This window comes from Sprattus sprattus (assembly GCF_963457725.1).
Source record: "Sprattus sprattus genome assembly, chromosome: 19".
Taxonomy (NCBI): domain Eukaryota; kingdom Metazoa; phylum Chordata; class Actinopteri; order Clupeiformes; family Clupeidae; genus Sprattus; species Sprattus sprattus.
In genome coordinates, this window is record NC_137917.1 from 24,281 (window position 1) to 51,960 (window position 27,680).

At 42.2% G+C, this 27,680-nt stretch overlaps 2 protein-coding genes across 3 annotated transcripts in view; both read left to right on the forward strand.

Moving 5' to 3' along the window:
• The first annotated feature begins 6,025 nt into the window (after positions 1 to 6,025).
• Positions 6,026 to 13,246, forward strand: tcaim (T cell activation inhibitor, mitochondrial). 2 transcript variants are annotated; one of them, XM_080857849.1, is made up of 11 exons: positions 6,026 to 6,693; positions 7,168 to 7,300; positions 7,447 to 7,597; positions 8,157 to 8,421; positions 8,848 to 8,970; positions 9,368 to 9,465; positions 9,653 to 9,744; positions 9,835 to 10,067; positions 10,862 to 10,993; positions 11,581 to 11,813; positions 12,490 to 13,246. In XM_080857849.1, the coding sequence occupies exons 1-10, from the start codon at positions 6,659 to 6,661 to the stop codon at positions 11,804 to 11,806; spliced, it is 1,488 nt and encodes a 495-aa protein (XP_080713975.1). In that variant the 5' UTR covers positions 6,026 to 6,658; the 3' UTR covers positions 11,807 to 11,813; positions 12,490 to 13,246. The 2 variants fall into 2 exon arrangements, with proteins under 2 accessions (XP_080713975.1, XP_080713974.1); XM_080857848.1 differs by having other exon boundaries at positions 11,581 to 13,242.
• A 9,287-nt stretch (positions 13,247 to 22,533) lies between these two features.
• Positions 22,534 to 27,680, forward strand: part of trim71 (tripartite motif containing 71, E3 ubiquitin protein ligase) — a 42,190-nt gene continuing 37,043 nt past the window's right edge. The window contains exon 1 of the mRNA XM_080858379.1: positions 22,534 to 24,261. Coding sequence (XP_080714505.1) covers positions 23,584 to 24,261 — 678 coding nt within the window. The 5' untranslated portion in view covers positions 22,534 to 23,583. The remainder of the gene's footprint in view (positions 24,262 to 27,680) is intronic.

Sequence of the window (27,680 nt, forward strand, 5' to 3'; positions counted from 1 at the left end):
ATTTCCAACTTCAAAAGGCGATTTACTCACTAACTGCAAAATTCCTGCTTGTGGAACTTTTTGTGGAAGAAGTTTAACTATTGTACTTGATAAAAAACAAAAAAAAAAGTATTTCCCAGGATACTGGAACGGAAGTCAATTTCTAGGCCCTTTCTGAGAGCTAGCCTATGGCCTAATAATGACTGCGGTCAAGTCAGCCGACACTCGCGATTTGTTGGTCAAGCCAGCCGACACTCCATTTCCTTTCACAACTACAACAAAGTGCAACGTTCAATTACGTGAAAATAAAACTGCCACTCCATCTCAATATGCCGTTAAGCGAAATCAAAACACTGTACCATGCCAAACTAGAGAGAATGCAGGAATTTCGCCAGCACATGGAGACTAGCTACAACATGCGGAGGTCCCTGCAGCAGCAGAGCCGTCTCCATCTGAGCCTCCTGGAGTACCTCAACACTGTCTGTGTGTGCCTCAATACATTTGACATCTTTAGAACCGTCCCAGTGAGATCTCAAAATGTGTGAGCTCCTGTAGGCCGCTGTCTGTGTCATTCTTGCCTTCCTGCTTTCCCCAACAGCGGACCTTCACAGGGTGAAGAGCAGAGCCCTGGAAGAAGCGTTGTCCTCTGCGACCTCCTTTAAAGGGATAGTTCGGTTTTTAAGACATGAAGTTGTATGGCATCTACATCACCAGTGTAATGCAATCCACGCTGACTTACCTCCGACAGCGTCCTGTGAGCAGAGTTCTCGTCCAGTTTTGGTCAAACCGAAAGTAGTCCGGCAGGTTTCTAGACCCAGGAAAATAAAACGTTTCTCTTCCCAAAACATTATGTGTTCAAAAGAGTGATATATTTGCATCCCAAAACCGTTGTAGTGGAAAATGTCACACCTCGTTATCACTTGGCCCTATTTTCATTACGCTCGATAATGCAATCTCACAGCTAGAGTCTACCTCTTTGATTCGCGAAAGTTGATTCGCGAAAGTTTGATTCACCAAAGTTGCCTGAGAGAAACGTCCATCACAGGAAAACGATGAAAACTGAGACAACATTTGATAAAATTGACATAAAGCATCGTTTTCCTGTGATGGACATATTAAACCGCTTTTATTATTATTATTTATTTATTTTTATTATTATTTTTTGCACCCACCACTGAACCTATCCCAGAAAGGCAATCTTAATGCTAATAGACACCATAATGGCACTGGATTCACAATGGGTATGGCACCTGTTAGAAGTAAGTCTATGTGTTTTTAAGGTGACATTTTATTGGATTTTTCAGTTTGTTTTTATCTGTCGGCCCCACAGGAGGAGCACCAGATGCATACAGAAGAGGCCCTGACTGCCCAGGCGCTGCCAGTCCTCAATACTTTGACCGAATGGGTGAGATGCAGTCACTGGAGTGAACAGGAGTTACACACATTATTCACGTGGACAGTTGCAATTATAACTGTGCATTTGTTTTATTTAGTTAATTTCATTTCTCTCTTGCTCTCTGCTATCCTACTGATGGAAATCATGAAGTGTGAGGTGACCTCACATAACCGTAGGGCCTTGGAGGGCCAAATTGTTCATGTATGTTTGTGTCAAGGGGCCATGTCAACCCATACCATAACCAGTCATTACATGTATAGCGCCACCTAGTTAATAATTGAAAAGCAAAAATTAGGTGTTTTGATCGAATATATGTCAAAGTGCTCGAAAAATTACCAAATTTGCCAGGGACATCAAGCCTGTAACCATCCATCTTCGGTAGAGTTTTTGTCCATGGATGGAGCAAAATGGCTCTGTAGCGCCCCCTAGAACATTGCAAAAAACCCTGCGCATTGGGGTTATTTTGGCGTAGCTTGACGGAATTCGGTACACGTCTTCATCATGCTTGGACGCACCAAAAAGTCTCCGACGCCATGGTGGCAGGTCCTCAGGAAGTCGGCCATTTTGAGTGGAAGATGCGTTTGACGGCGTTTGCACACCTCGCATCTGATCGAACTCCTCCGACAGCTTTAATGGTAACGCCTTGAAATGTGGTCTGGCTACTCTTCAGCCATGGGCGACTAAAAGTTATATTGGATTTTCTCATTAGTCGGAAGGTGTGGGCGTTGCAGACCCTCAAACTTTGCCAACTTGTTAGTGCTTGCCACAAAACCAAAGTCTCTTATAACTGTTGCGTACATTGTTTGATCCAGAGACAATGTCTTAGGGTGGACGCTGGATCCGGCCCGAACGCGTACATAGGCCTGACTGATATCACCTATAGCGCCACCTGTTGGTGGTTGGAAACTTCACTTTGTTTCCACACCTTGCATGTGATTGAACTCCTCCTACAGATTTAATGGTAATGCCTTCAAGCGTGGTCAGGTTACTCTTCAGCAATGGGGAATTAAAAGTTATGAGAGTCTTTTACAAAGTTTGAAGGGTGTGGGCGTGGAAGACCCTCAAACTATGCACTCTTCACAACTCCAGTCACTTATAACTTATGCATATATTGTCGAACGTGCACGAAATTAAAAGTGGTGGATCATTATGAGACCCTTTGAATGCATGCCAAGTTTCGTGCAATTTTGTCCATGGGGGGCCATACAATATTTTTTTTTTATGTGACTACACCAACTGGCCTGTAGGTGGGCTGACACAGTTTTCTACGAATATCCCGAGAACTGTAGGGTTTAGGAGGGCCACCAGTTTTTTGAATGTTTGTCTAAAGGGGCCATGTCAACCCATCCCATAACCACTCATTTTATGTATAGCGCCACCTACTTAAAAACGAAAAAGCAAACATGAGGTGATGTAATTGCAGGTATCTCTGGCTGACATGGTCAAAACTGCACCATAATGCATGGTCAAAACTGCAACAGATACACACACATACACAGTAGACATTCGTATGCACACATACACACACAGTAGACAAATGTACGCATGCACAAATAATTCCTTTAATACATAAAAATTAAACACAAACCAATTTACACACACAAAACACATAAAAACACACAAACACACTGACAACCATGACTCATTCTGTGCCAAAACCTACTGAACAGTTCGGCGGTCATATTTTGTAACGCTTTGCGTTACGTCTAGTTTTGTTTTTTGCCTCCTAGAAAATACGGTTCCTGCATGAGAACACCAGGGCCTGATGCAGAAGACCGACGCCAGGCCCTGCAGAAGTGAGAAGCACCCGAATGCCTTCACACACATTTGGTGTTGCAGAGTGCGTCTCCTGGAAACTACTGTGTATTTTCAATGGGTGGTCTTTTTCAACATTTTTTTTCAATCTTTGCCATTGCTAATATAGTAAGTGCTTCTGGAAATACTCTGTAAGGAAGAATTTAATAACTTGAAAATTACTTGTGTGATTGTAGGACATTTATAGAGGCTGAAAAACAGGTTTCTGGACGGCACCATTTTGAGAAAAAGGTCGGCTGTTTTGTCTCAGAGACAAACCGAGGGACCGGAGAACTGGCTGCTTTTTTGGAGGAGTCCGTTGAGTATTTCCGGAACCTCCAGGAACCTCCGGAACCTCTCATGGCACTGAGGGAGACCTCGAACAAGTGGTGCCACAAAGTCACAGAAGGTGTTGAGGCAGCTGCCCAAACCCTGCTGGACAGGCTAATAAAGACGCCCTGCTCAGTCTGCCCCAGGTACAGTCTCCAGGTGAGCAGAACACTGATGATGCTTTGAGTACTCATATCAAAGTGTTATTGAGCTAGACCAAGTAGATAAGTACAAGATGAACTTATTGAACGTCATGAGACTCCACCTGGGTACTCGCAGTGCACTGCATAATTGCATGACTGCCGTAATTGTGTGTGCACTCTAAATAGGAAGTCTAAATGTGGAAGAAGGTGAATGGAGACTTAGCTAATGCCTCCTGGAATGTGCAGAAGTATTGTAGTCATGTTCATGCTTCTCACTTTCTTTGAGAGTATTAATCCAACTGTGTTCTTAACTTATTCAATCCAGGAGTGCTTAAAGGATGAGCTTGAGTCCTCTGAAGACAGAGTAGTAGCAGGGCCTTCATCACTCGTGACAAGAACAGCAGAGGCCCATCTTTCAAGGTAACTTCCCCATCCTTTGTTCTAATGCCAAATCACTAAACTAGGTCTCAAACTCACCTCAGAGTCTGTGAGACCTGGCTTAGGTCATCCTGACTGGGTTTGGGTTGCATTTGTGAGCTGTACTCTCCTTTATTTCAGCAACAGAAGAAGGCCAAACACCAGCAAAAACCGTATTAAATGTTGTGTTTTTATTGTGTGAAATAAATTAATAAAGAAACTTTATCATTAACTTATTTTATTGTCAACTCTGTTCGTCTTACATACGTGACTATCTCTGTTCTCTGTCGCCTCTCCTGGCTTCTGTAGTTCGTGTTTCCTTAACTATACTACATATTGCTACCTTGGTAGAATTATTCTATCTTTATCAAAAACATTTCAAATCTATCCTGCTATAACCTAACATTTCAACATGTAGACCTAGTCTCCAAGTCTTAAAGTAAATTGGATCGCATATTCTTAATTTCAAAGCTTTAAATCAAACATTTCCTTAACCCTAACAAAGTTTTCTGTTCCACAAACTTTAACATAAGACATTTCTTTCGAAAGAGTACCTTTTTTATATATAAATCAGGTAAAGGCCAACCCACCCATCACCTCTAAAGAGTTGCTGACCTCTCTGGCAGCATCTGGGGTAAATGTACATGTGTCTACAATCAGACGAAATTTGTCGTCTTTTATCCAAGGTTTGGATCCAAGAACATGACCAAATAATTCTATCTTGGACTCATCTGTCCAAAGAAGTGACTTCTAGAAGGCCTCTGGTTTGTCCAAGTGCTCTCTGGCAAAGTTGAAACGGGCAGCTTTGTTCTTTCTTGAGAGCAGAGACTTCCTTCTAGCAACCTGACCATGAATGTCATGTCTATTCAATTTTCGTCTGATTGTAGACGCATGTACATGCTGCCAGAGAGGTCCGCAACTCTTTAGAGGTGATGGTGGGTTGGCCTTTACCTGATATATTATTCTTCTGGTGTTTCTTGGTGATGGTCTGGATGGGCATCCACTTCTAGGCAGCGACGCGGCCATGTTGAATGCACTCCATTTGTAAATTATTTGTCTTACAGTGGATGGATGGAGCTTGAATCTTTTGGAGATGGTCTTATAGGTTTCCCCAGACTGATAGGCTGTCAGTTCCTTCCTCCTGATGTTCTCGGATATCTCCTTTCCTCTTGGCATTGTTGATCTGTGTGGGTACACCTTGGCACTACAGTAGTTTGGTTGGTTTCCTCTTTTTTTAATCTGTGTCGCCCAAACCTTTTCCTAAAGATGTCTCATTTGATTGGTTTGCTTAATTGACTAATTAAGCACCCAAATGTGTTTCACCGAATCTGTTAGCTACTAGACTTACCAAATGCAGCTGGGGGTTCACTTACTTTTGCACATACACTAATTTAATGTTTCATGAAGTTTTTTGGCTACTCAGACAATTCCCTCTAAACAAGTACATGCAATTGATAAACATAAACCTGACATTTCATATGTAAAATTTGCGATGAAAAAATAGAAAAATCATGGTAAAACAACAGAAAACTCTAAACTGCTCAAGGGGTTCAAATACTTTCAAGTGGCACTGTAGGCCTGCCTAGTCAGTGGTATTTTATAACCATTTTAAAGTAACTTCTAAACAATACTGAATATTTATAATATATGGTCATAGCCTATGTTTGTGTAATTATGGACACTTTTTGCTTTCTATAATGCAAGTGCACGGATCAATTACTTTATTTTTAAACTAGGCCTTTTTAAACAAAATAATGTTAACTGTCAATCAGCTATGCTTAGTCATTATCAAAGTATCCTGTAACTCACTATATCTTACATTGTTTTAAAACAAGATACGATAATGCACAAATACAAAAAAATACTATTATAAACACTGATCTACCGAGTAGGCCCTACGCAGATTTCGACTTTATAATGACAAATGGGTGGAGCTCCGCATTAACACAAATCTTTGAATCAGGCAGCTGCATTTAAACTGCGTTTTAAGTAGCACGCTTTTATGCTCTGGTATCTGTACACTTCAATATATTGTTACGTTAACCTTTCTTGTACCTGTCACCCTTCAAATTCCATTTCGTTGTTAAGTAGTTAGTCTGCGTATGTTGTGTTTACTTTAGCTCTTCACCAGCGCTGCTCAGATGATGATAGCCATTTGAGAGAACTGAGGAAGCTAGCAAGCCAGCTAAGTGACAGAATCGTTGCCTTGCAATGAATGTAATGAGGGGGTGATAATTGTGTTATCTGGGTCTAAACCCAACGTTATTTAACTGTATGATATCCCCGTTACCATGCCATGGGATGCATACAACGTTACAGGTGCTAAAGGACAGTGTCAGTGTTGTTTATGTTGCTAGCTAACTGTTTGTAAGCTAGGTCTCAGTGTTCTTGAAAATACGTGCTTGACATGGGCATATAAGGGTGACCTATTTTCAGACTAGTTCTGACTTGAACAGTTTGGAGTCTCGTAATGTGTGTCTCTTGAAACTTTATGAAAACAACTTTTGGGGTTTGCTATACTGACAGTGGACATAATAGAATAGCGGTTTATTTGCAACTGTCGATGTCACACTTGTGTTGACCAAAGTAGGCGACTGCTATGTCGGTGACCTCCATGCTACGTTGCGCTATAAGGTAGGCAACCAGTCGGGTTAAAATACTCAATTAGAGCTCGTCGACTTGCCTCGATTGTTTAGAGTTATACAATTTCATAAATGTATTTATTTTTTAAAACATACAATAGTTAATCATTTCGGAATGTAAATTATGTTGTCAAGTTGTTGGTGACCAGATACCTGAGACAAAATCCGGAGACATGTATAACACCTCCAAAACAGTGTTGTTTGTATCTTTGTAAACGAAAAACGGTAACTGTCATTATTTGTATAGAATGTAGTTGCAAAAATAACTAAGAAGAGGGCTACTGCTGATACATACAGCATATTATATACTGTATGTAATTTACCATATCTTAAAACAAGTGCATTGGTTAGGGCGGGCTATGCATTCATTTCTACAATGGTGTTGTTTACCAAGTCTACTTCTTAGCATTATAATGTTGCATTTTATATCTTCCATGTGATTTTGATGGTCAATTCTGTTATAAAGGGTGGATAATAAATATGCTGCTGCACATATTCTCCAGAAGCGAGGTCTCTCTGGGGCCGAGGCTATCAATGCGCTGCGGCCCTTCTACTTTGCAGTGCACCCAGACTTCTTTGGCCAGCATCCTAAGGAGAGGGTGAGCTTTTGTAATTAGTTTTTGCTGAGATACTTGGCTCTGAGATACTGGAGTAATAAAGACAGCATAGTGTGATTTACATTTAAGAATATAAGTCCTGCGAAACAGCTTGATACATTGTGCTTTGTTTGTAACTTCCATTTTAGGAAGTAAATGAAAACTCCTTAAAGAGACTAAATGGTTACTTAGAAAATCTGCAGAAGCCAGGGGCCCGTTCCGTCAAACCAACAAAACTAACTTTTTATGTTCGTGGCACCAAGACGAAAACGGAAGTGGAGCAAGAGCTCCTTCCCTCAGGTACCAGACTTCTTTTTTTTTTTTTTTACTGCATGCACTGTTGTCCTTCACTTTTTATGTTGTTTCATTTAGAAGGAGGATACTTATATACATACTTATGCAGTTAATACCTTCTATAAATATGGATGAAACGGCGCTCTCAGTTTTATGGGTGTTATAGGCAACATATATACAATCGGATATAGTTTTTTTTAGTATAATGTAAGTGTTGAAAAATGTAATACACTAGGTATTTAAATGAGCAAACCCGCCAAGATGGAGCTCATAATCACAATGTGACTTAGGTGTGTTCCTGACTACACAATAAACGGTTAGCTGAGGGTCCTTGTTCATGTAGAACCAATCTGAGTTAATAAGGTATCTGATTGCACATTAATATTTAATAATATGAAATAGTTAAATATTTACTTCAATTTGACATGATTCGTGATCCTACACCTATTGTTCAGTTTGCATACAGCCCAGTGCATAGAATAACAAAATTCACGATTAAACACAATTGAATTTGGATTGTGGTGATTTAAAAGTGCATGCTGTGTTTGTACTGTCTTCCTTCCAGGGTTTCGTCCGGTGAGCTTCACACTTCAGACTAAGGATATTTTGAGCACCGTGCTGGACGTGCTCCAGTCCTGCAGGCTGTCAGCAGAGCACATGCAGGGCATCAAGGCCAGTGCACAGCGCAACAGCAGGAGCCCCAGTGTCCCTGATGGGGCCACACCCTTCTACAGGCCCATCAAATGGGACAAGAGCTACTACACCTTCACTGGCTACAGAGATCCAGAGGAGGAACTGCAGCATGCCAAGAGAGTAGAACCCAGTCTGAGGTATTTACCTGTCAATCAAATATACCTTTAAACTATCAGATGATTGGCATCAAGCATGTCTGATCTTCTTTGCCTCAAACGGTATGTCATCAGTTATTTCTGTTGTTTATGTATGTCCTTAGAGGTGCAGTCTGCTTTTCTAATCCCATGCACTTTTTATGAAATTCAGCAAATTGCTCCTCACAGTCCAGCTGTCCATTCAGTGTTTGCGCTAAAAGAAACCTGTGGTGTTCCTACACAGTCCTGCCTGTAAATGGGGACAACCATAGTGGAAGCACTGAGACTGTGAGCCCTGTGAAAAGTAAATGTCCATGGTGAATGGCCCTCTGAAAGGAAATGCAATAGAACTGGATTGAGTCAGTGCCATGGGTCTTAATGGCAATGTTCTGCTGTTCTGATGTTAAGCTCTGTGTAACCCCCCGGCAGTTTGTGGCTGAGGAACAACGAGGCTGAGGCGAGCCGGAAACAGAAGGAGAGTCAGCCACGCAGAGATGAGTTGCAGCGCCTCAAGGAAGATCTCTGTCAGAAGCTGGGCCTCGTGGACATCAGGTGAGAACCTCCCACCTCTGAACTTCTAAATGGCCCTGTCCCCTGAGCTCTAGTTGCAAATTCCTAATCGGCACTCCTACTCTCAACTGTACTAGAAGGACAATATCATTATATGATAGAAGTCAGCACATCCATCTTCTCTCCCCTTGGTTGAAGCCTATCTCAACCTACCCATTGTGTCCAGCTCACGTCCTCAGTCTTGATGAAGCCATCAGATCTCTGTAGCGGTGCCTTAGTTTCCATTGTGTTTTTGCTCAGATGATTTGTGTTGAGCCTAGGCCTGTGTGCTACGTTAAGCACTCAGAACCAGGTTTCCTGTGTGCATGCCCTTAGGCCTAATCAGTCTTTGTGCTAAGTTCACACACATATGAGAGCAGCATCCTGTGCTGTGGTGTAGGTGGCAGCGGAGCTGGGGTATGGCCCACCGCTGCTGTCAGCTCCAGAGTCTGAGCCGTCTGGCCCTGCAGAGCCCAGAGGATCTGTACAACCTGAGAGGTAAGGGAGAGCCTGCTCTCCTACTACTTCAAGCCCAGGAACATGCTGTGTGTGCTCTTCAAAAATGTTAATCATTTACAGACCTTCAGCAATGAAGGCCGGGAGGGTGTGGCCCATCTTCAGATGGAGCAGTGGTACCTATATGCAGGACTTGGAATGGGTATTGTTCTTATTGTGTTCTTACCAGGGCACACAATACTGTACAGCGACCAGTCAGGGATGAACGCCTCAGGGTATGTCATGCTGGGAACCATGGATGTCCACCACCACTGGGCCAAAGTAAGGCTAAAGTCAGAATGAGGCTGTCACTTCCACTGTGACTAACAGTCACTAACACTGTGACTAACACTATTGTACTTTATCTCCCAGCTCTTTGAGAGGCTGCCTAGCTATCGCGGTCTGTTCCAGCAGACGGAGTGGCTGAAGGAGCGCATCAGCCTGCTGCTGGGGGGCGTGCAGGTCATCCATGTGGAGCGGCTGGGCCCTGTGCTGCCCCTGGAGGAGTACTACAGCACCCTCAACCACTTCCACAAGAGGCTGCTGCCCCACCGCCTGGCTCTGCATCCCCGCAGCCTGCAAGGACTCAGCATGACTCTGGAGAGGTGAAAACCACGTGCTCTGCTTTAGTGATGGTGATGGTGATGGTGCTGATGCTGAGCATATTCATATGGAGACATGACACGAGTGTGGGAACCTCCTCTGAGCACCTTAAAGAGAGTGTCTGTACTCTGTAGCACCATGCCAATGAGGGATTGTCAGAGTAGCTGGGTTTGGGAACCAGCGTCTTAGCCAGGTGAGCTATTGAGAGGACCCAGTTGCAGGATGTCGTTTGGAGTTTAGTTTCTTTTTATTTTCAAAAACACAAAAGATACCTCCACAGGAGAAACTCCAAAAACACAAAAGAACAGCAAAAAGGGCAAAAAGCATCAACTAAATAATATACTAAATGTTGACAATGTCACAAAGACAAGAAGCAGCTTGAGAGCTGCAGCAAGACTACGTGCTTGAGAGCACGACCAAAAACACATGGAGACAAAAAACAATCCAATGACCAGAGAAAGAGCAGGGAAATTAGCCAGGTATTTAACTCCTGGCTAATTGGGAGTCAGGAAGCAAACATACAGTGTGACAAGAGGTGAGGGCAGACAATTGGCTACAGGTGAGGGCACATAACGAGACACAGGTGAGAACACAAAATCACAACAGAGGCACATGTGGGAAAACAAGCGTTCTTTTGTCCTTTGGCCACCAGATGCCGCCAATGTGCCAACTTATGGCAATCGCCGCCCAAAGTCCTGACAGGGATGTTGGGTCATAGGTGGATAACGGTGCACTGTTCAGCCCTCCAGTCCTCCCTCTGGACTGGTCTCACATTCTCCTCCTCCTCTCTGCTTAGTGGACGCTCCAGCATCGGTCTGCATGAGATGGGACACTTCATGATCCCAGCAGCATGCGACCCGCTCCAACTCCGTAACTTCCTCCAGACTCAGGCCCATGAGGCCCGACAGCGCCTCAGGCACCGGGACCAGTGAGTGGAACACACGCCTTTACAGCGCTACATTGCTACCACTCACCTACTCCACTGTAACCTCTGTACCTCCCACCCTTTGCACTGTGGCCACTAACAATAGCTTTACAATAGCTTTACAATAGGTTATTAAGTCATGCAACCAATGCGGTCTTCTGTGTGTACTTTGTGTTGACATGTTTGCTATTGAATAGCTGTCTGCAATAGATAGTTGACTGGTATTTTAAAATGATTTGTAATTCAAATAGGTCTTTTGAACAACCTAGACATGAAGAATCTGTTGGCAGGCATGAAGTATGCCCAGGTATGGAGTAAGATCAGGAGTAGTCATAAGATCAGAGGAACAGGAGGGTTTCTGGGCCAGTTTGTTCTCTTCACACAATTAGAGCTTATTAATCTGTATTTCTAATTTATGGGGACAAATTGTCAGGATTGATGACCAAAAGTAATGTTACATACATCATTACATTTTTATTTACAGTCTTTAACAGCTTTGAGTGAGTGATCTGGACAAGTGATCTTGTTTGTCACATACTGTATATGTGTTTTGTTTGTGTACATATATGTTTGTGTTGGCCTCTGTCCAGGCTGGAGGCTGAAGAGGAGCGTGTGGTGGAGACGTGTGGGAGGGACCTGTCTCTTGCGGGCCTGTCCAAAGAGAGAAGCGTGTCCACCAGGCAGATGATCCCCTGCTGCCGCCGCCTCCTGGAGGAGCGCGTCCCACTCATGCAGGGCCTGCAGCTGCACGTCTCCAACTACTACTCTGTCATGCAGGACGGGGACCTCTGCATACCCTGGGACTGGAAGGGCTGAAGACCATGTACAGACACACACACACCAAACACACACACTACAGATGTAAGCACTTTATACGGGCTGAGAATAGCTGGTGATATCTGAACACAACACTAGTTTAGTTCAGGTGTAGGGTCAAAATATGTACAGAAAAAGTATAGCACTCGCCTACAGATGTTCACTCAAAACAAATCATTTTATTTTTAAGCGTGAAATCTCAATCAGAATAACGACCTGTTATTGTTTTATTGAGTGGATATCAGTGTGTGAGCACTTAACTTGTTCACTTTATATTGGCATTTATAGATCAATCCCCAATGGGGAGACTCTTCTTGTTTTATAGGTCTTCAGTAAACCAGAGTGAAGGCTTGTTCATGCTGCATTTAAATGAATATTATGGGAAGTGTAGGAACTGACGCTGTAAAAGATTACTGTGAGTGTACATGCTGTTAAAAAGAATAATGTGCAGTGATAACCATGATTGTGAAAGGCTGAGCGTGTCATCTCCTAGTCAGAATAATCCTTTTTACTCCCACTTCTCTGGTGAGACAGGGAGGGATGGTGCCGTGTGGGAGAAATTGTTGTTCTCTGCAGTGACCATGATCACTACGTTTTGTATTGATGTCCTTTCCCACGTCAATATTAAATCCTGTTTTAAAGTCTTGAAAGTATTCAGAAGTCGGCCGTCTCTTTTGATCCAGCAGGGGGAGCTCCAATCTCAGGGCATCAGGATCTGATCATCTTCACTGCCCTGCTGGTCTGTTTTTCCCATGTCATGTGCCTTTGAAAGTTGTTTGCAAGGATTCTGGAAGTTTTCCATCCGCATTTTTTAATGTGTCCATTAACTCCGAACATGTTGAAAGAAAGAGATGGCTGTGAGTCCTGTTGACTAACCCAACAGTAGAGTAGAGTTGCCAATAATGGGCATACCACCCCAGTCTAAATGACAATTGTGCTTGGGCAGAAAAAGATGTAAACTGAATTGTGGTGGAGACATAATGGTAATAGGGAAGGGTCAAGAGAATGTTTACGAGAAGTTTTTCTCAGGAAATATGACATGAAGACTCTAGAGGACTATTAAATAATGACTTAATGTACTCCTCTACTTATCCTTCTCTCAATCATTTTGCCGTAAATTCCTGTTATCCCTTGTTATAGGTCTGTGCTCTTAAATGATGAAATAATAAAGAATAATTTATGACACACATAAAATTATGAAAAGGAAAAAGATTTTTATTTCCTGGAATTCATGCTTTCATGTAGACTGGAGCCAGCCAGCTGAAATGAATTTTTCCCCCTTCTGCATAGCTCACTAAATCTTCCCGTCTAAATCATTGCAGACTTAAAAGATGTGTTCTGTCCTGCCCTACTAAATCCCCCAACCCATTCACAGCCCTCCACAAATTCGGACCTGGGAGCTTCTATGTTGGACGTGAGAATGAGGACTCTTCCTCAGAACAGGAGTGTTAGTGCAGTGTGTGGTAGTGTGCAAAGGAAGGACAGAAGTGTTATATTGGCATGAATTAAGAACTATGAAATGTTCCCCGTGATTGAAGGTTAAATCGAGAAATTAAACGGTCGAACTGTAAAGACTAGTTCTTCATACACGCTGTACGTAAATGATTAGAGCGAATGAGTGTAATAAGGGCGTTCCACCTAGCTGAAGGCGTTCCTATGTGCCCGAAAACATGTTGTACGGAGTACCATAAAAAGTGGGGAGTGTGGTAGTGTGCAGAGGAAGGACATGAGTGTTAGTGGGGAGTGTGGTAGTGTGCAGAGGAAGGACATGAGTGTTAGTGGGGAGTGTGGTAGTGTGCAGAGGAAGGACATGACTGTTCTTTTACAGGAGTGGGTTGAGACCCCAGCATTAAAGTATCTCAGGCCCCTTTAAAGAGGGATTAATGGTCTGGCTGTGAGGTTCCCTTTGAGCTGTGTTAATCTTTCCTGCCCTGCACAGTAGGGGTGACCACAGAGAGCAGTGGCTGGCAGCGTGCTGCCCCCCAGCCCATCATTAGTGAGCCCCCACAAGAGCACTGCAGAGAACAGCTACCGGCTACAGGCAGGGCCACTTAATCTGCACGTGCTCCGTCCCGCTCTGATTTACACCTGGGCATGCTGCTCGCAACACACTTAACTTGCCCAAGTTCATAATGACATGCTGCACAGTGTAGCCACCAGTCCCTGTGGTAAAAATGTGACTGATTGAATCATTCAGCTTGTGAACCATCATTCAGCTGATGAACCATCCTTAGGTCTGGATCCATTTACAGTATATCAATCCAGTCTAGAGACTTTAACCATTTGCTGCCACAACCCCGATTCAGAATGTATCTGTGATAATGTCTTAGCAGGGCTCGCTAGGGAACTTGATGACAATTACAAGTAGTGCCATCCACTGACAAGGAATGGTGTCTGGATTATAACAGATTTATAACAGCTAATACAGATTTGAACTTCTGCCTTATTGGAGTCTTAACAAAGACCCTTAGGGACAGTAGTGTACTGTAGCGGTCTGACTGTGTGGAAACCCTTTGGTCTCCTCTCCCCTTATGGCAGTCTGGTTTCTGACTGACTCATGTACTTTAGGCTGCAGCTGAGAGAGGGAGAGAGATGTCTGGTTCTCTGAACTGCACTGAGTGCTGTTCACAGCCTGGGCAATCCTGAGGGAGATTTGCCCCTCTTAGTAACCTCTCAAGCTCTCAGTCTCCCCACCATCAGCCATCTTTTCACAGTTTGGCCCAGCAGCAATAACTGTTGCTGTGTTTTACAGTACACATTTTAACATGTAACTCACTCACAAATAGGGTTATGAGTGATATATATTGGATATTATAATGATAAGGTAACTGACAAGTGACATTGCAGTGATTCCCTGGGTGGGACCCCCACTACAAACTTTGGGGGCCTACCATGAAAAGTTTGGGAACCTCTGCAATATTGTAGAATTCATGTCTGGGGATATTTTGGGTAGAATTGCATACCACCTGCCACGTTTTTGTGAAAACCCTCAGATCTATGTCTATTTCCTCTTCATGATGGGAATAGTGTAACTTCTTGACAGTTACAGTCAGAGTGCCCATACAAATCCCTGCACATCAAAGTAACAATGGAAAGCGAAAATGGATGTTGACAGAAAAATACTGTTGTTTATTTAACATGCCAGATAAAGTGCTAGTCCAGAATATTAGTGTGTGTGAGTGTGTGTATATACACAAACAAGTATATAAGAAATTAGATATTATTCTAGTAAATTAGATCATTCTGTCCATTTAAAGGCTGGTCTATGAAGGGCAGAATTCCACATACTCAGTGTAAGCACGTTCTTCTCCAGGCCTGCTCCTGAATAGGCTGAGGTTGAAATGAGATCCACCCAACTATGCAGGAAAACCGTGTTTGAAGTCACGCTATAGAGTTGCTAAGTAAGAGGAGTTAATTTGCAAGTCGCCAGTACAATTCTTAGTCTGTAATACTATAGCATCTTTCCAGTAGGGTTCCTTTACAATGGATCTGTTTCTGAGGACAGGCAGGGAGTCCACTGTGTCCATGCTCCTTTTTACCGGGAGCCACTGGAAGCTCAGCGCCCCCTCACACACACACACACACACACACACACACACACACACACACACACACACACACACACACACACACACACACACACACACACACACACACAAGAACAAAAGCAGAGATGCCACACACACTGCCACACACTGCCATTGCTATGCTGAAATACAGGTGAACCATAGAGGGACACCAACACATTTACCCACGTGAGGATGTTGCTCATGTTGAAACCACATTAATGTACTCTATGTATCAAGCAATCTCCCCAGAGTGAGCCACACCTCTGCTCTGTCTAATAAGAACAGTTACACATACACTGGCAAAAACTGGAGGCCATTGTTTTCTTAGTCTGTATTTATAGTGAGGAAATAGATTTGTGAGGAGCCACAAACAGTGGGAAAGTCTCCATCCCCAGCTAAAATGGCAGGTTTATATGAAAAGAATGATATCAAGAGAAGGATCGTATCTTTCCACCTTTTGAGCCCTAGTTTAGCTGAATATTTGAATGTGGCCATCACTAACCATCACTTCCCATGTCTGATTTATCTATTTGGCTAAATTTCCTTCATTGGAGGAGTGGTAAATAATGCCTACATATTGTGTGGGCAAGGAAGCAGGAACCTATGTCATGGATTAATGCAGCTCATCTATCCTTGAAGTTAACACATCCTGGCAGCCTTTAAAAAAAGAATAAAATGTTTGTTTTAAGAGGTAGTCTCTTGAAAGACTGAAACACCTGTGAAGAGAGTCTTATTTGTCAGACTTGATTTCAATTCTCTGTCAGCATTAAACAAAGTAATGGCGTTTCTTGTTATTTCTAGTCACCTGTTGAAGTCTAATTTGACTTATGTAGAATAAGACATGCTGTATACACCAGCACATTTCGCCAAAATATGTCTTTTCTTGGCTGCAACAGAATGCACAACGGATTGCATTCAGGTTGGTCCCGGTGCTAAAATTCATCAGCATAAACAGCTCACAGTCTCCTATATCTTATACATTCCCCATTGATGTAGGCTACTTGGGGAAAGGAGTGACACCCTTGGTTTGTAAGGGACACTGGCATCTCACCTGCATTTAAAGGCCAATTTAGGGTCGTTTTAGACGCAGAGCCGTAAGCACGTAATTTACACAAGGAACTTGTTTTAGACAAGTTTTGATTTAAGGTTCGTTTTAGACGCAGAGCCGTTGCAAGGCTTGTGAGCCGTGTTGCGTGTTGCAAAGCAAATTGACGCCAGAACTGTAGATTTATTTTGAGTTAAGTAAGCGTATTTATTGCAGCAGGACAAAGGAAAAAAACTTACCGGAGCATGAAAGTGAAGTGGGCGAAAGGCTTGATGTTATGAATACATGTGTTACACAAAATACAAATGTTGGCAATTCAGTACCAGTGGCGAAAAAGACAGATCACATGACGAAAAAGTTAGTTTATTGAAACATCTTTTAATGACTGCGACAGGCTTTAAAACGATGTGTTTATGAGTTACATGATGAGGTGGTAAACGGCGAGAGAATCTCATTATGTTGTCAATGCTTCGAACTACAATGGTGCTGGCCACAAGGTAACGGCAGGTTAATGTTAACTTTTGTATATGAGCAGACCGGGCTCATTCTATCAAATTCGCGGGTGCAATTGATTGATTCACGTCAATATGAACTCAATGAAAGATATCACCATGACTCACAAGTGGCGGAAAATGAATATGAAAGTACCTATTTGTTCGTGAATTACCACATTCTCTCCAAACAATCGCGGGTGAGAATGGGATATTCTCTCCATAAATTTGCGGTAATTTGAGCGTCCTTATAAGTGTTTAAAGATTATTTGTAAAGGAGTTCATGTCTTCGGACCTCTTCTGTAATGTTTGTTCCTTATCCATAAGAAAAGGCTTGTGAGACGGTCTGCAGGGTATTCATGATTTCAAAAAATGTCTGGGTCTAAAAAAGACTGTAGTATGCTATTCACCCAGAAACGTGAGACTCTGTGAAAGGCTGTGGTAGCTGGCCAATCACAGTCTTTTGGAGCTGCGTAGGGCCGTAGTGTTTTAGTCGCATAGTCAGGAATTTTGGGCGACGCACTTAAGCACGTAAGGGGGGATATTTTACCGCGCAAGGGGGGGTTATGTATCTTACGTGCTTACGTCTCTGCGTAAACGACCCTAAATCGGCCTTAAGACTACAACTTAAAGAAAAACCCTCATCCATCACTTTTTTGGTTTGAATAATGCATGGCTATTGCCATAAATATTACTTTACCCATGCTTGAATTAGTAAATATGTGATGAGAAGTGTATGTTGCATATTTGTTCAAATGAAAGCAGTTACTTCTGTCATTTCTTTGCAACAAGGCAAAGAAATAACATTATCATATATTATAAATAAATATTACAACAAATTATATATAAAAATAATACCCAGGTTGTTTCAGTATGTGCACCCTTTTATAACTGAGAATGTGGTTGTGTACAGAATTACAGAATCGCTTCCAAAAATCAGTTCAAACCTGCGTAATTTACATAGACCCTTATTAGCCAATGGAAGACAAGGGAACACTACGAAGAAAGTTGTAAACAAGTAAAGAAAACATGGCACCACAATGACATGAAGAAAAAGGACGTCCCCTCAAAAATTGGTGTGAAGACGAAGAGAATTCAGCCAGGTTATTGTGTAATTTTAATTTAGTTAAGTATATTCAGATATTATTTTTCAATAAAAATGTTTTGTTCAATTGCATTTGCATACAAATTACAGTTCCACATTAAAGTTGTCAGAGAGGTTGTCATTATTTTTTTTAATCCATAAGATGTATTCAGCTGGGGGTTATAGACCTATTTCTATCCAGTTAAAGTGGTTGGTATCCTGCATTTTTTTAAATCATCATTTCAAGTATAAATGCCATAAAAGTATGTTTAAAAATGCAGCAAACCTCTATGAATTCAAACACCTCTTCTGTGTGCTTCAGTGTATGGTATGTGTAGGTATGTAAGGTTTACTCTAAGAACCTCTCAAGGAAGGACACTCAAACTTGTTAGTTAATCCCAATGCTTAGTCTTGAGGACATTCATTTGCTTTGCATAATACTACCTCACAAATCCTGCGCACACAGGAGCACAGTGTGTAGTGAAAGGCAGCATTAGCCACGGTAATCAGTTGCATAAGGAAATCAGTCCATACATTAGTTTGTTTGAACATCTTTATAAACCTCCGGAGGCAACTTGCCAGAACTAATAAAAAGAAGCATTCACAAGACCCTGTCCATGACTTCCTCCAGTGTTTCCATGCTATACATCTACAGATGCAGATAATCTGTTACTCAATTTTATTAGTTTGGTTCAAAAATGGGGTCTGTTCCTCTCTGTGCCCCTGGCAGTGCCCCCTCGAGCCTGTGTTCATATACAGTAGTAATAGCTATGTTCCAGTGAGATGGGTATGTGGGTATGGTCAGATGTGCGTGGAACAGCACATGATTCTCTCAGAGGCCTGCTCTCCTGCTGTGTCCTCCATAGACATCATATAGGTAGACGCCGCCTCCACTGCTTCTCGGCGAAACGCGTCGCCGCCATATTGTTACAGGAGCTCTCTGACGTCAGAGGTCTGTCAAACGTGTCAAACAACCGCAAGTTGCCAGGAGCTGCGGTTTATCTGGATACAAATCACGATAACCTTTTACATTTCGCAACCAATTTCATGGAGTATTCAAGGGTTTATGCTCTACGTGAAGTGTGTGAAAAAGATTTGTCTCTACATTACTTTGAATCTCGCTAGTTAAATCGCCAGTCATTCATGTGCATGGGTCTATGATAAACGCTCACCTTTCTTGCACAGCTCGTGCACTTTGAAAATACTGAGAAGATCTATAAACTATCGAAATAGTGCTTCTTTAGTTACTACGTATTGACCATCATTAAGAGAAAGAGCATACATCAAATAGTGAGAAACTGGCAGTCAGTGTGTTTTTCATAGTTTAATAGTTCCTTTTCAAGTATGTGCATTAAGAAACCTTGAACAGTGCAATTGGCAATACACATTTATTTCACAAATCAACATTACAAAAAAAGCTATATATTTCTATAGCAGTAAAAATATACACATCTCAATATATACATACACATCTCAATAGTTGAACTGTAATATAAATAACATAGCATATATATAATACAATATAATATAATGACTCAGTATAATGTGCAATGGAATAACATATGATATATATAATATGTGATACAATATAATATAATGTAATATATTTTAAGTATAGGTATATATTCATATTATATAATATATATATATATATATTTGTACATTTGTACAATTTGACATATACAATCATGCTCATAACATTTTCAGATCTATGCAGTGCAATTGACACAATATAGAATTTCACACAATATGTGATATAATATAATAATTTGATCTAGGCTAGAACCCTTTAAAAAGTATCGTTGCCAGTCTGTAATTGCAGCGTGCTCAGTTTTGCAATGTGGTGCAGCCTGATTTTGTGGAATATGAATATATACCTATACTTAAAATATATTATATAATATATTGTATCACATATTATATATATCATATATATGTTATTCCATTGCACATTATACTGAGTCATTAATTTCTTAATGCACAGTCATTCATTTCTTAATGCACATACTTGAAAAGGAACTATTAAAGGTACCCAGTGCAACTTTCGAGGCTTAAAAATAAACATTCAATTTCTAGTCTTTTTTACACGTAGTAAGTTTCAATAACTCCATACCATTACATACCGACATTCAAGCAGCAAAGATGACACGTCGTTGTGTGGTGAGAACTGATAGAAAATCGATAACAACAACAATCGCCGCCATTTTCTTTATTTTTTGTTACCTACAATAAATAAAGCAGGCTTCCAGTCAATGGAAAAATGGCTTCTCCCCACCGGCGATTGTTGTTGTTTACGATTTTCTATCAGTTCTCACCACACAACGACGTCTCATCTTTGCTCCTTGAATGTCGATATGTAATGGTATGGAGTTATTGAAACTTACTACGTGTAAAAAAGACTAGAAATTGAATGTTTATTTTTCATTGAATGTTTACATAAAGTTGCACTGGGTGCCTTTAAACTATGAAAAACACACTGACTGCCAGTATTTCACTATTTGATGTATGCTCTTTCTCTTAATGATGGTCAATACGTAGTAACTAAAGAAGCACTATTTCGATAGTTTATAGAGCTTCTCAGTATTTTCAAAGTGCACGAGCTGTGCAAGAAAGGTGCGTGTTTATCATAGACCCATGCACATGAATGACTGGCGATTTAACTAGCGAGATTCAAAGTAATGTAGAGGCAAATCTTTTTCACACACTTCACGTAGAGCATAAACCCTTGAATACTCCATGAAATTGGTTGCGAAATATAAAAGGTTATCGTGATTTGTATCCAGATAAACCGCAGCTCCTGGCAACTTGCGGTTGTTTGACACGTTTGACAGACCTCTGGCGTCAGAGAGCTCCTGTAACAATATGGCGGCGACGCGTTTCGCCGAGGCAACGGGCTGAAGCAGTGGAGGCGGCGTCTACCTATACATGTCTATGGTGTCCCCTAGTCTCCCACCAGTCAGCCATTGTTCTCCCATGATGCACCCCTGATCCTCATGGTTACCTATTAAGCCATGTTTGCCAGAGGTCTTTCTTTCATTATGTACGCTAACATTAACTAAGATTGTAATGGCTTGACTCCATGTGGGTTTCAAACTCCTTGTAAATAAATCATTAATAAAGAATTGTGTATATTAGCCAGCTAGGTATTTAAATGTTGTGGACAGATAAGAAGGGGAAAAAAACAGACAAGGGACAAGGGATGATTTTGTAAATTAGCAGAACTGCCGTATACCAGTAGATATGCGTGGAGATTTTATATGTATTATTTATATTTATTATATGTATTGTTTTATGTGTATTAATTCATTATAGCCATATGCAGTTTTTAGCAAAAATAAAGAGAAAAGCTTTGGGAAGATAAATGTGGGGTGGACTTTAGATTTACATTCAGCAAGCAGATGGCCACTGGACATGATGCTCTCTCAGGGACCGCTGGTGTCTAAGTTAACGCAACAATCACTGCCCTGCAACTCCACACTGCAATTACCTCTGCCATTTTGTCCACGTAACCTACGGTCATTTCCAGCATGTGACCTGACCCTTCCTCTTTTTTTCTTCTGTAGCCTGTGCTGGACCCAACCCCCTCACTCTGTTGTGCTTGTTTGTGTTTGCATGTGAGTGTGTGTGTGTGTGTGTGTGTGTGTGTGTGTGTGTGTGTGTTTACTTCTCAAAGAGATCAATGGAATGTCCTTGGAGTGGCCAGTGGCTGTGAGCAGGAGTGGCCGGCCCTGCTGCGCCTAAAGCCAGGCTGGGATAATGGGGGTCAAAAGGTGCCTCCCCCAGCTCCATCTCTGATCCTGGCGTCGCATCGCTTTATTGGGCCGCTCACATCTGGAGCCCCAGCCCACAGTGGGGGCTCCATCCTGCCCCTCGGAGCCTTGACAGGGCCCCATCCTGAGAGCCAGTAAAAGTCTGTATGGAACTGCAGGTTATTTACAGAGTAACACTCTACTGTATGCACTTTCGTCAATCACCAACACCCACACACCTCCTTGAGGAGTCTGACAGTTGTTAAAATAAAGGTTTAGTATCAATGATTGCCTTGGTGGAAGTGAATAGATACCTTGTGATTTTAGAGGAGAGGCTCTGGCAAGAACAATGAGATATGGGCTAGTGTGTCTTCATGAGAATTCATTAGGTTTTTAAAAAAAAAGTTGTTTGATCATTCTTTCAGTGTTGTAGGCTAGGCTATGGTATTCTGTTTCGTGTTTTCTAAGAGTCAGATAATCATGAGGGTAAATCATTTGGAAATGTACAATGTGTACAATTATCATGAAAAATATTTTATGATCATACATATTTAATGGTACCAAATTCTCATAAGGTCTGTGAAAATGTTTGGCTTATACCTACTAGCACTATGTTCATGGTAGAATAAAACAGTCGATGCCCAACCCCCTCCCCGCTTAAGCCTTGCCCCCCCCGTGTGATCAAGCGGAAGTGTTCGCAAGCGTTTCGGAATTGAAGGCATTTTCAGATCAGATTCGACAACTAGCGTCCCTGCGACCAGGGAACTGCACACTGTTAAGCGATTTTAAACAAACACAATGTGCGATTGCGTTTAGGGCACAACCGACATGTTCCCGTCGGATAGCCCGGAGCAGCAAGACGGATAGTCTGCACACCTCGTTGGATTTTTGAGGGAAGCCAGTGGAAATTACTTTATCGGTGTATTTTCGAACGGAAACTGGTGGGTTAGTAATTATAACCTTTCGTATGTTGGACGAATAATTGTTGCTACAATTGAACAGAGTGTAGAAGCGGAGTAAAGAGAAGGAGGAGTAGACATATTCGATTCAGTAGGCGACACATCCAAATCTGTAACTGGATCTCATGAGCGCTAACCAGCAAGCTAACTAGCTACATGGGACGTACTTTGCTGAAATATTCCATTCCTTCCCAGGCGATTTCGTCAGTTCCTTTAACACGCACTGCGCTCAGAAATGCCCAGATGGTAGACTAGAAGGCAAGAGACTGGCACGTGGAGAGAAAACACACCTTTGTGTTAAAGGAAAAGCAAGAAATTGACAACACATCGAACGTGTGGCCCCTTTCGTCATGCGGCGGTGGGGGAGGATCGGAGCAGGGACCTCGCAGCGGATTTCATGTTTCGCAACAATGTTAATGCTCCTCATCTGAGGATTATAGGCTAAGGCTCGAAAAATGAGCACCGGTTGTTTGTAAATCGTTAAACTGCACTGTGTTGATCGGAGCACCGAAAATACGTATGAGGGAATTTCCATGATGTCCTCGACTTTAAGATTACCCTGGCATAATTAAACAGGTTTGCTTAATTCTAACATTTAAAAACACAGTTGCATATAATTGATTTGAATACGATTTAATATATACTTCCCAATTCATATGCATTGGTTGCCTATTTCCCAAGCACAGGTTTTACTGTGCAGATAGATTTCTTTTTTCGGCCAAGCGAATTTGTATAGTGAGCACAACGCCAGTGCATGCACTTGGTCAGCATTTAATCCCCAGAAAATCCACATATAAAATCCATATTAGAGCAAACGCATTCTATGCATACCTGCCACACGATTTAAGTTTTTCAAAGTTACATTTTGGCCTACTCGCAAATGGCTTCATTCCCAGACTCCGATCTGCAAACATGCCCCCTGTGCAAGGAGCTGTGCGGGTCTTCTGCTCCGATCTCCTCCAACTCCTCTACCTCATCGTCTTCATCTCAGACCTCAAGTTCATCTACCTCGTCTTCTAGAAGGCTCCACGTACTACCCTGTCTACATGCATTCTGTAGGCGATGTTTAGAGGGCCAGCGGAACCCGGGCGACCCACTGAAACTTAGGTGCCCGACTTGTGACCAAAAGGTATCCATGTCTGAATCAGGGGTAGACGCCTTGCCATCCTCAAATTTTCTCTTCAACAACTTGCTTGATGTTGTAGTTGCGTCCGAGGAGCTCAACAAGACTAGCTGCAGAGGCAACACACATAGCAGCCTTCTTCGACCACATCACCTCACCGAACCTCAGTGCAGTTCCTGCGATGAGGGCAATCCCGCTACCTCACATTGCTTGGACTGCCAAGAGTACCTCTGTGACAACTGTGTCCGGGCGCACCAGCGTGTCCGTTTAACCAAAGACCATTTTATTGAAAGGTTACTGGAGAGCTTGCACATCGGAGGCCGGACCAACAACGCCAACACTCCGGTGAGCCTCTCCCAGTCGTTCCATTCGACCTACTCGTTTCTGCCCGTCTTTCAGGAGCGAATGGATTTCTGTCAACAGCATGATAACGCGGTGAGTTCTCATTTAATTGTCTTGTGTAAGTCAAGTTTGTATCACGGCAATTGGTATATTGTATTTGACCATGTGACACACCCTAAACTGCTTTGCCAACAAGTTTCAAATTTGAGTCTTCCACGCTATTTTAAAACATCAACTAATATATTTAATTTTGAGCTAGTCTGTTAATGTATTTCATTATTGAATTTGGGTACAAAATTGCTTTTGCAAAATTGGTCCATACAATTCGTGTTTGATAACCATTTGGATGCTCATATGGGTTGTCATCATACATTTTACAGAGTTGTCATTTTGAAGGTTTGGCATCCACATTTTCAGCTGTACTGGCTTGGATTCTTGGGAAAGCCTGCATTATTTGAATGTCTTCGTAGACCTCCCTGTTATTGCAGGTTATCTTAATTTGCAAATTACTTCATAACTGCAGAAACATGAAGTGTTTTTCCCCCCTGAATGCGCAGCCTCAGTGAGTGTCTACATGGGCATGTGAGGAGAGAGCAGACACACTGAGATAGAGTCTGCATATTGACAAGCTGTCTTCAAAGGCTGCTTCAAAACATGCCGTTTACACTTTGTTTATACGGCTCTTCAAGCCACGGAGTGATATGTGAGAACTACTCTCTCAGTAATCTGTTGACTGGTTTGGTCTCCTTGAATGATTTTAAGTGCTGCAACCCCCGTGCTGGAGGAGTGTCACTGTTACACCACATGTTCCTCACACCCCCCTCCCAGAGCAGCTGTGATTGGTCAAGCCCCCAAGCTCATTTGCTGGAGAGATGGGAGTGTCTTGTAGAGTGTCTCAGAGATTTGTAAGCCATCGATGCGGTAGTGTTGGATGAAAAGGATTTTCCAGGCATTTGTACCATAAATGTATGTTCCATTGTTGGGTCTCACACTAATCCTACAACTCCAAGGCATATTTGACAGGGTGGGCAATAGGATGGCAGTGTTGAAGGGTCCCAAAGGTTGACCGATTGAAGGCTGTTTGAAGTCCTCTTGTACGCCAGGGTAACTTCAGTGTTGCTACTACTTGATGAGAATACCCCCTTTTTTTTTAAATGCCATGGCAACAATTTATTCAGTGTTAAGTAGTTGGGTCAGTCGGTTTCTTGACCGCAGTAGTATCATTATTTGGAGGTCCTGCTGTTTTTGAGCTTGTTTTGTTTGAAGGTACTGCTTTCCTCTTTTACTGCTTCACACACAGTGAGTGGTGTTTACCTCTGGTTGGAAGTTCTTCTATTTGTTTGTTGGAATGTGTTTGTGTGTTCAACAGTAGGTCATGTGATCCGTGGGGAGGAGTCCTTGCTGGAATGCAGTGCATGTTATCGTAGTGAGGGTGATGCTGGAGAATCGCTTTCAATGTTGACAAGCCCTCATTTCAGGACCCCCACGTGGGGGCGGGCGCCGAGAGAGTCCACTAGGCTCTAGGGCAACAACTGCTTGTGACAGAAATACACCAGCCCTTGGCCATTCATCAGTTATGAGACAAGAGGCAGTTTCAGACACTCTGCTCACTTCCCCATTCTTTCCACTACATAAAATAAGATTCAATCATCCCCTTTTTCCACTTTTAAAAAAGGCCTACACTATGAGTCTTTGCATGCCTTCCAAATTGTATCCACAAACCCCTGGTGTTTCATAGTGTTGCATACTTCACTTCATGCTCATAGCATTCATTGTCAGGGCATAGGTGGGTGTCTTCCTCTGGACCTTATTTGGATGATCCAGAATGATTCTGTCTGTCTTTCTTTTTTTCTCTCTCTCTCTCTCACTCTCTCACTCACACACACACACACACACACACACACACACACACACACAGGCAGGCGTAGAGGGGGTGGGGGTGTAGAGAGAGGCCCCAGTATAGCTAACACAGGAAGCCTCCCGTTCAGACGGAATGCTATGACATCAGCCCTCAGCAGTCCTCCTGGAGGAGAGCTGGAAGCAGGGGAATCTTTCTGTCTTCAAGGGTTGTCTGTTAGCAGTGTTTCTATTCTCCAAGAAATCACCACCATAGTCTGTTTGTCTCTCTCTCGGAAGCTGTAAAAGAGCCTAGTGAGCACTGCACTTTGTAGCTATTATGTAAGTGACCTCGACTGAAGGACCTGGCAATTCTCTGTGTATCCCGTCATTGTTGCTGTGTACTCTCTTATTATGGTTTAGTGGCTCAGAGCAAATGGATATGAAAGACTAGCAACTTGCCCAGAGCTGTTGTGTTGGGTAAACACAGGAATGCTGCTGGGGTGGAGGCTTGAGGCCTTGTTCATGTTGCTGCAGGGAGAATAGGCTTCATAGTCTCTGTTGGTTGGTTTAGGGAATGGGAGTGGGTTGCAAAAGGGGTAGAGGAAATCCTTAATGTGAGGGGTCAAACAATAGGGGTTATAGTCCCTGCTGAAGTTCTGGGGTTGAACGGAGCCATTTCCAACCAGAGGTTTTTGTAAACATGTAAGGCTAAGAGGGAGGTGAGCAGAAGCCTGTCTGTTATTCTTTCAAGCCCTTCTGTTGCCTTTATTTGGATGACCTTGAGTTCACAAAATGGCAGATGGGGAAGAATGGGCAAATGGCTAAATGCCAATTGTGAGTGAGGGTGATGCCAAGTGTTATAATTTTACATAGGCTGCGCAATGATTGCAGTTCTCTTTTCAAACGCATGGGACATGGTATGTCTGGAATTGATTTGATTGCGGTGATAGAAAACAAATCATTTAATATCATAAATGCTCTTTTGCGCAGACAGTTTAGCAGTGGTGCAGCAGCATTTCCACAGATGATTTAGTCTGTGAAGCTATGGCCATTCAATAAAGACATATTGACACACATTGAAGCATTTGAGTAGTGGAGAAAGAGAAGTTGGAAGGAAACATTATTTGTGTAAAATAACCAAATAAATCCAGATAAAAATTATATTATTGCAGGTAGCAGTTTCTTTTTGTAAGGTTATGGCAGCTTTACAATTGAAGGTTCAGTATGATGTTGCCATTCTTTTAATCCAGTAGTGATTTTAAGTAAAAACTGTTGATATAGAGCTACTGAAAAGTGTTAAAGCTTAAATCTTTCATTTCTTTTCACGTAAAGGTACTAAGCTCAGGTTGGAGTGCTGTAGCTTATTATGCAATTCAATTCAAAATGACTTGAAGACGTAGAGTATATAATGTTGGTTGGTGTGTTCTTTTAGTTCTAGTGTGATGTAGGTGGTAAACAAGCATTTTAGAAGTCATACTTTTACGGTCACTGGAATTTGACAAATGAACCAAGTAGTCCTTTTGCTCTCATGTTTGTGTGACATCCTGACGGTTTCACTAATGACGGTTTAACCCTGGTTAAACTCTTGGGTTACAGAGCCATTGATTTTTATTTAAAGAATACAAAACATTATACCCAAATTCATCAAATCTATTTTTCACTGCCTCTATTTT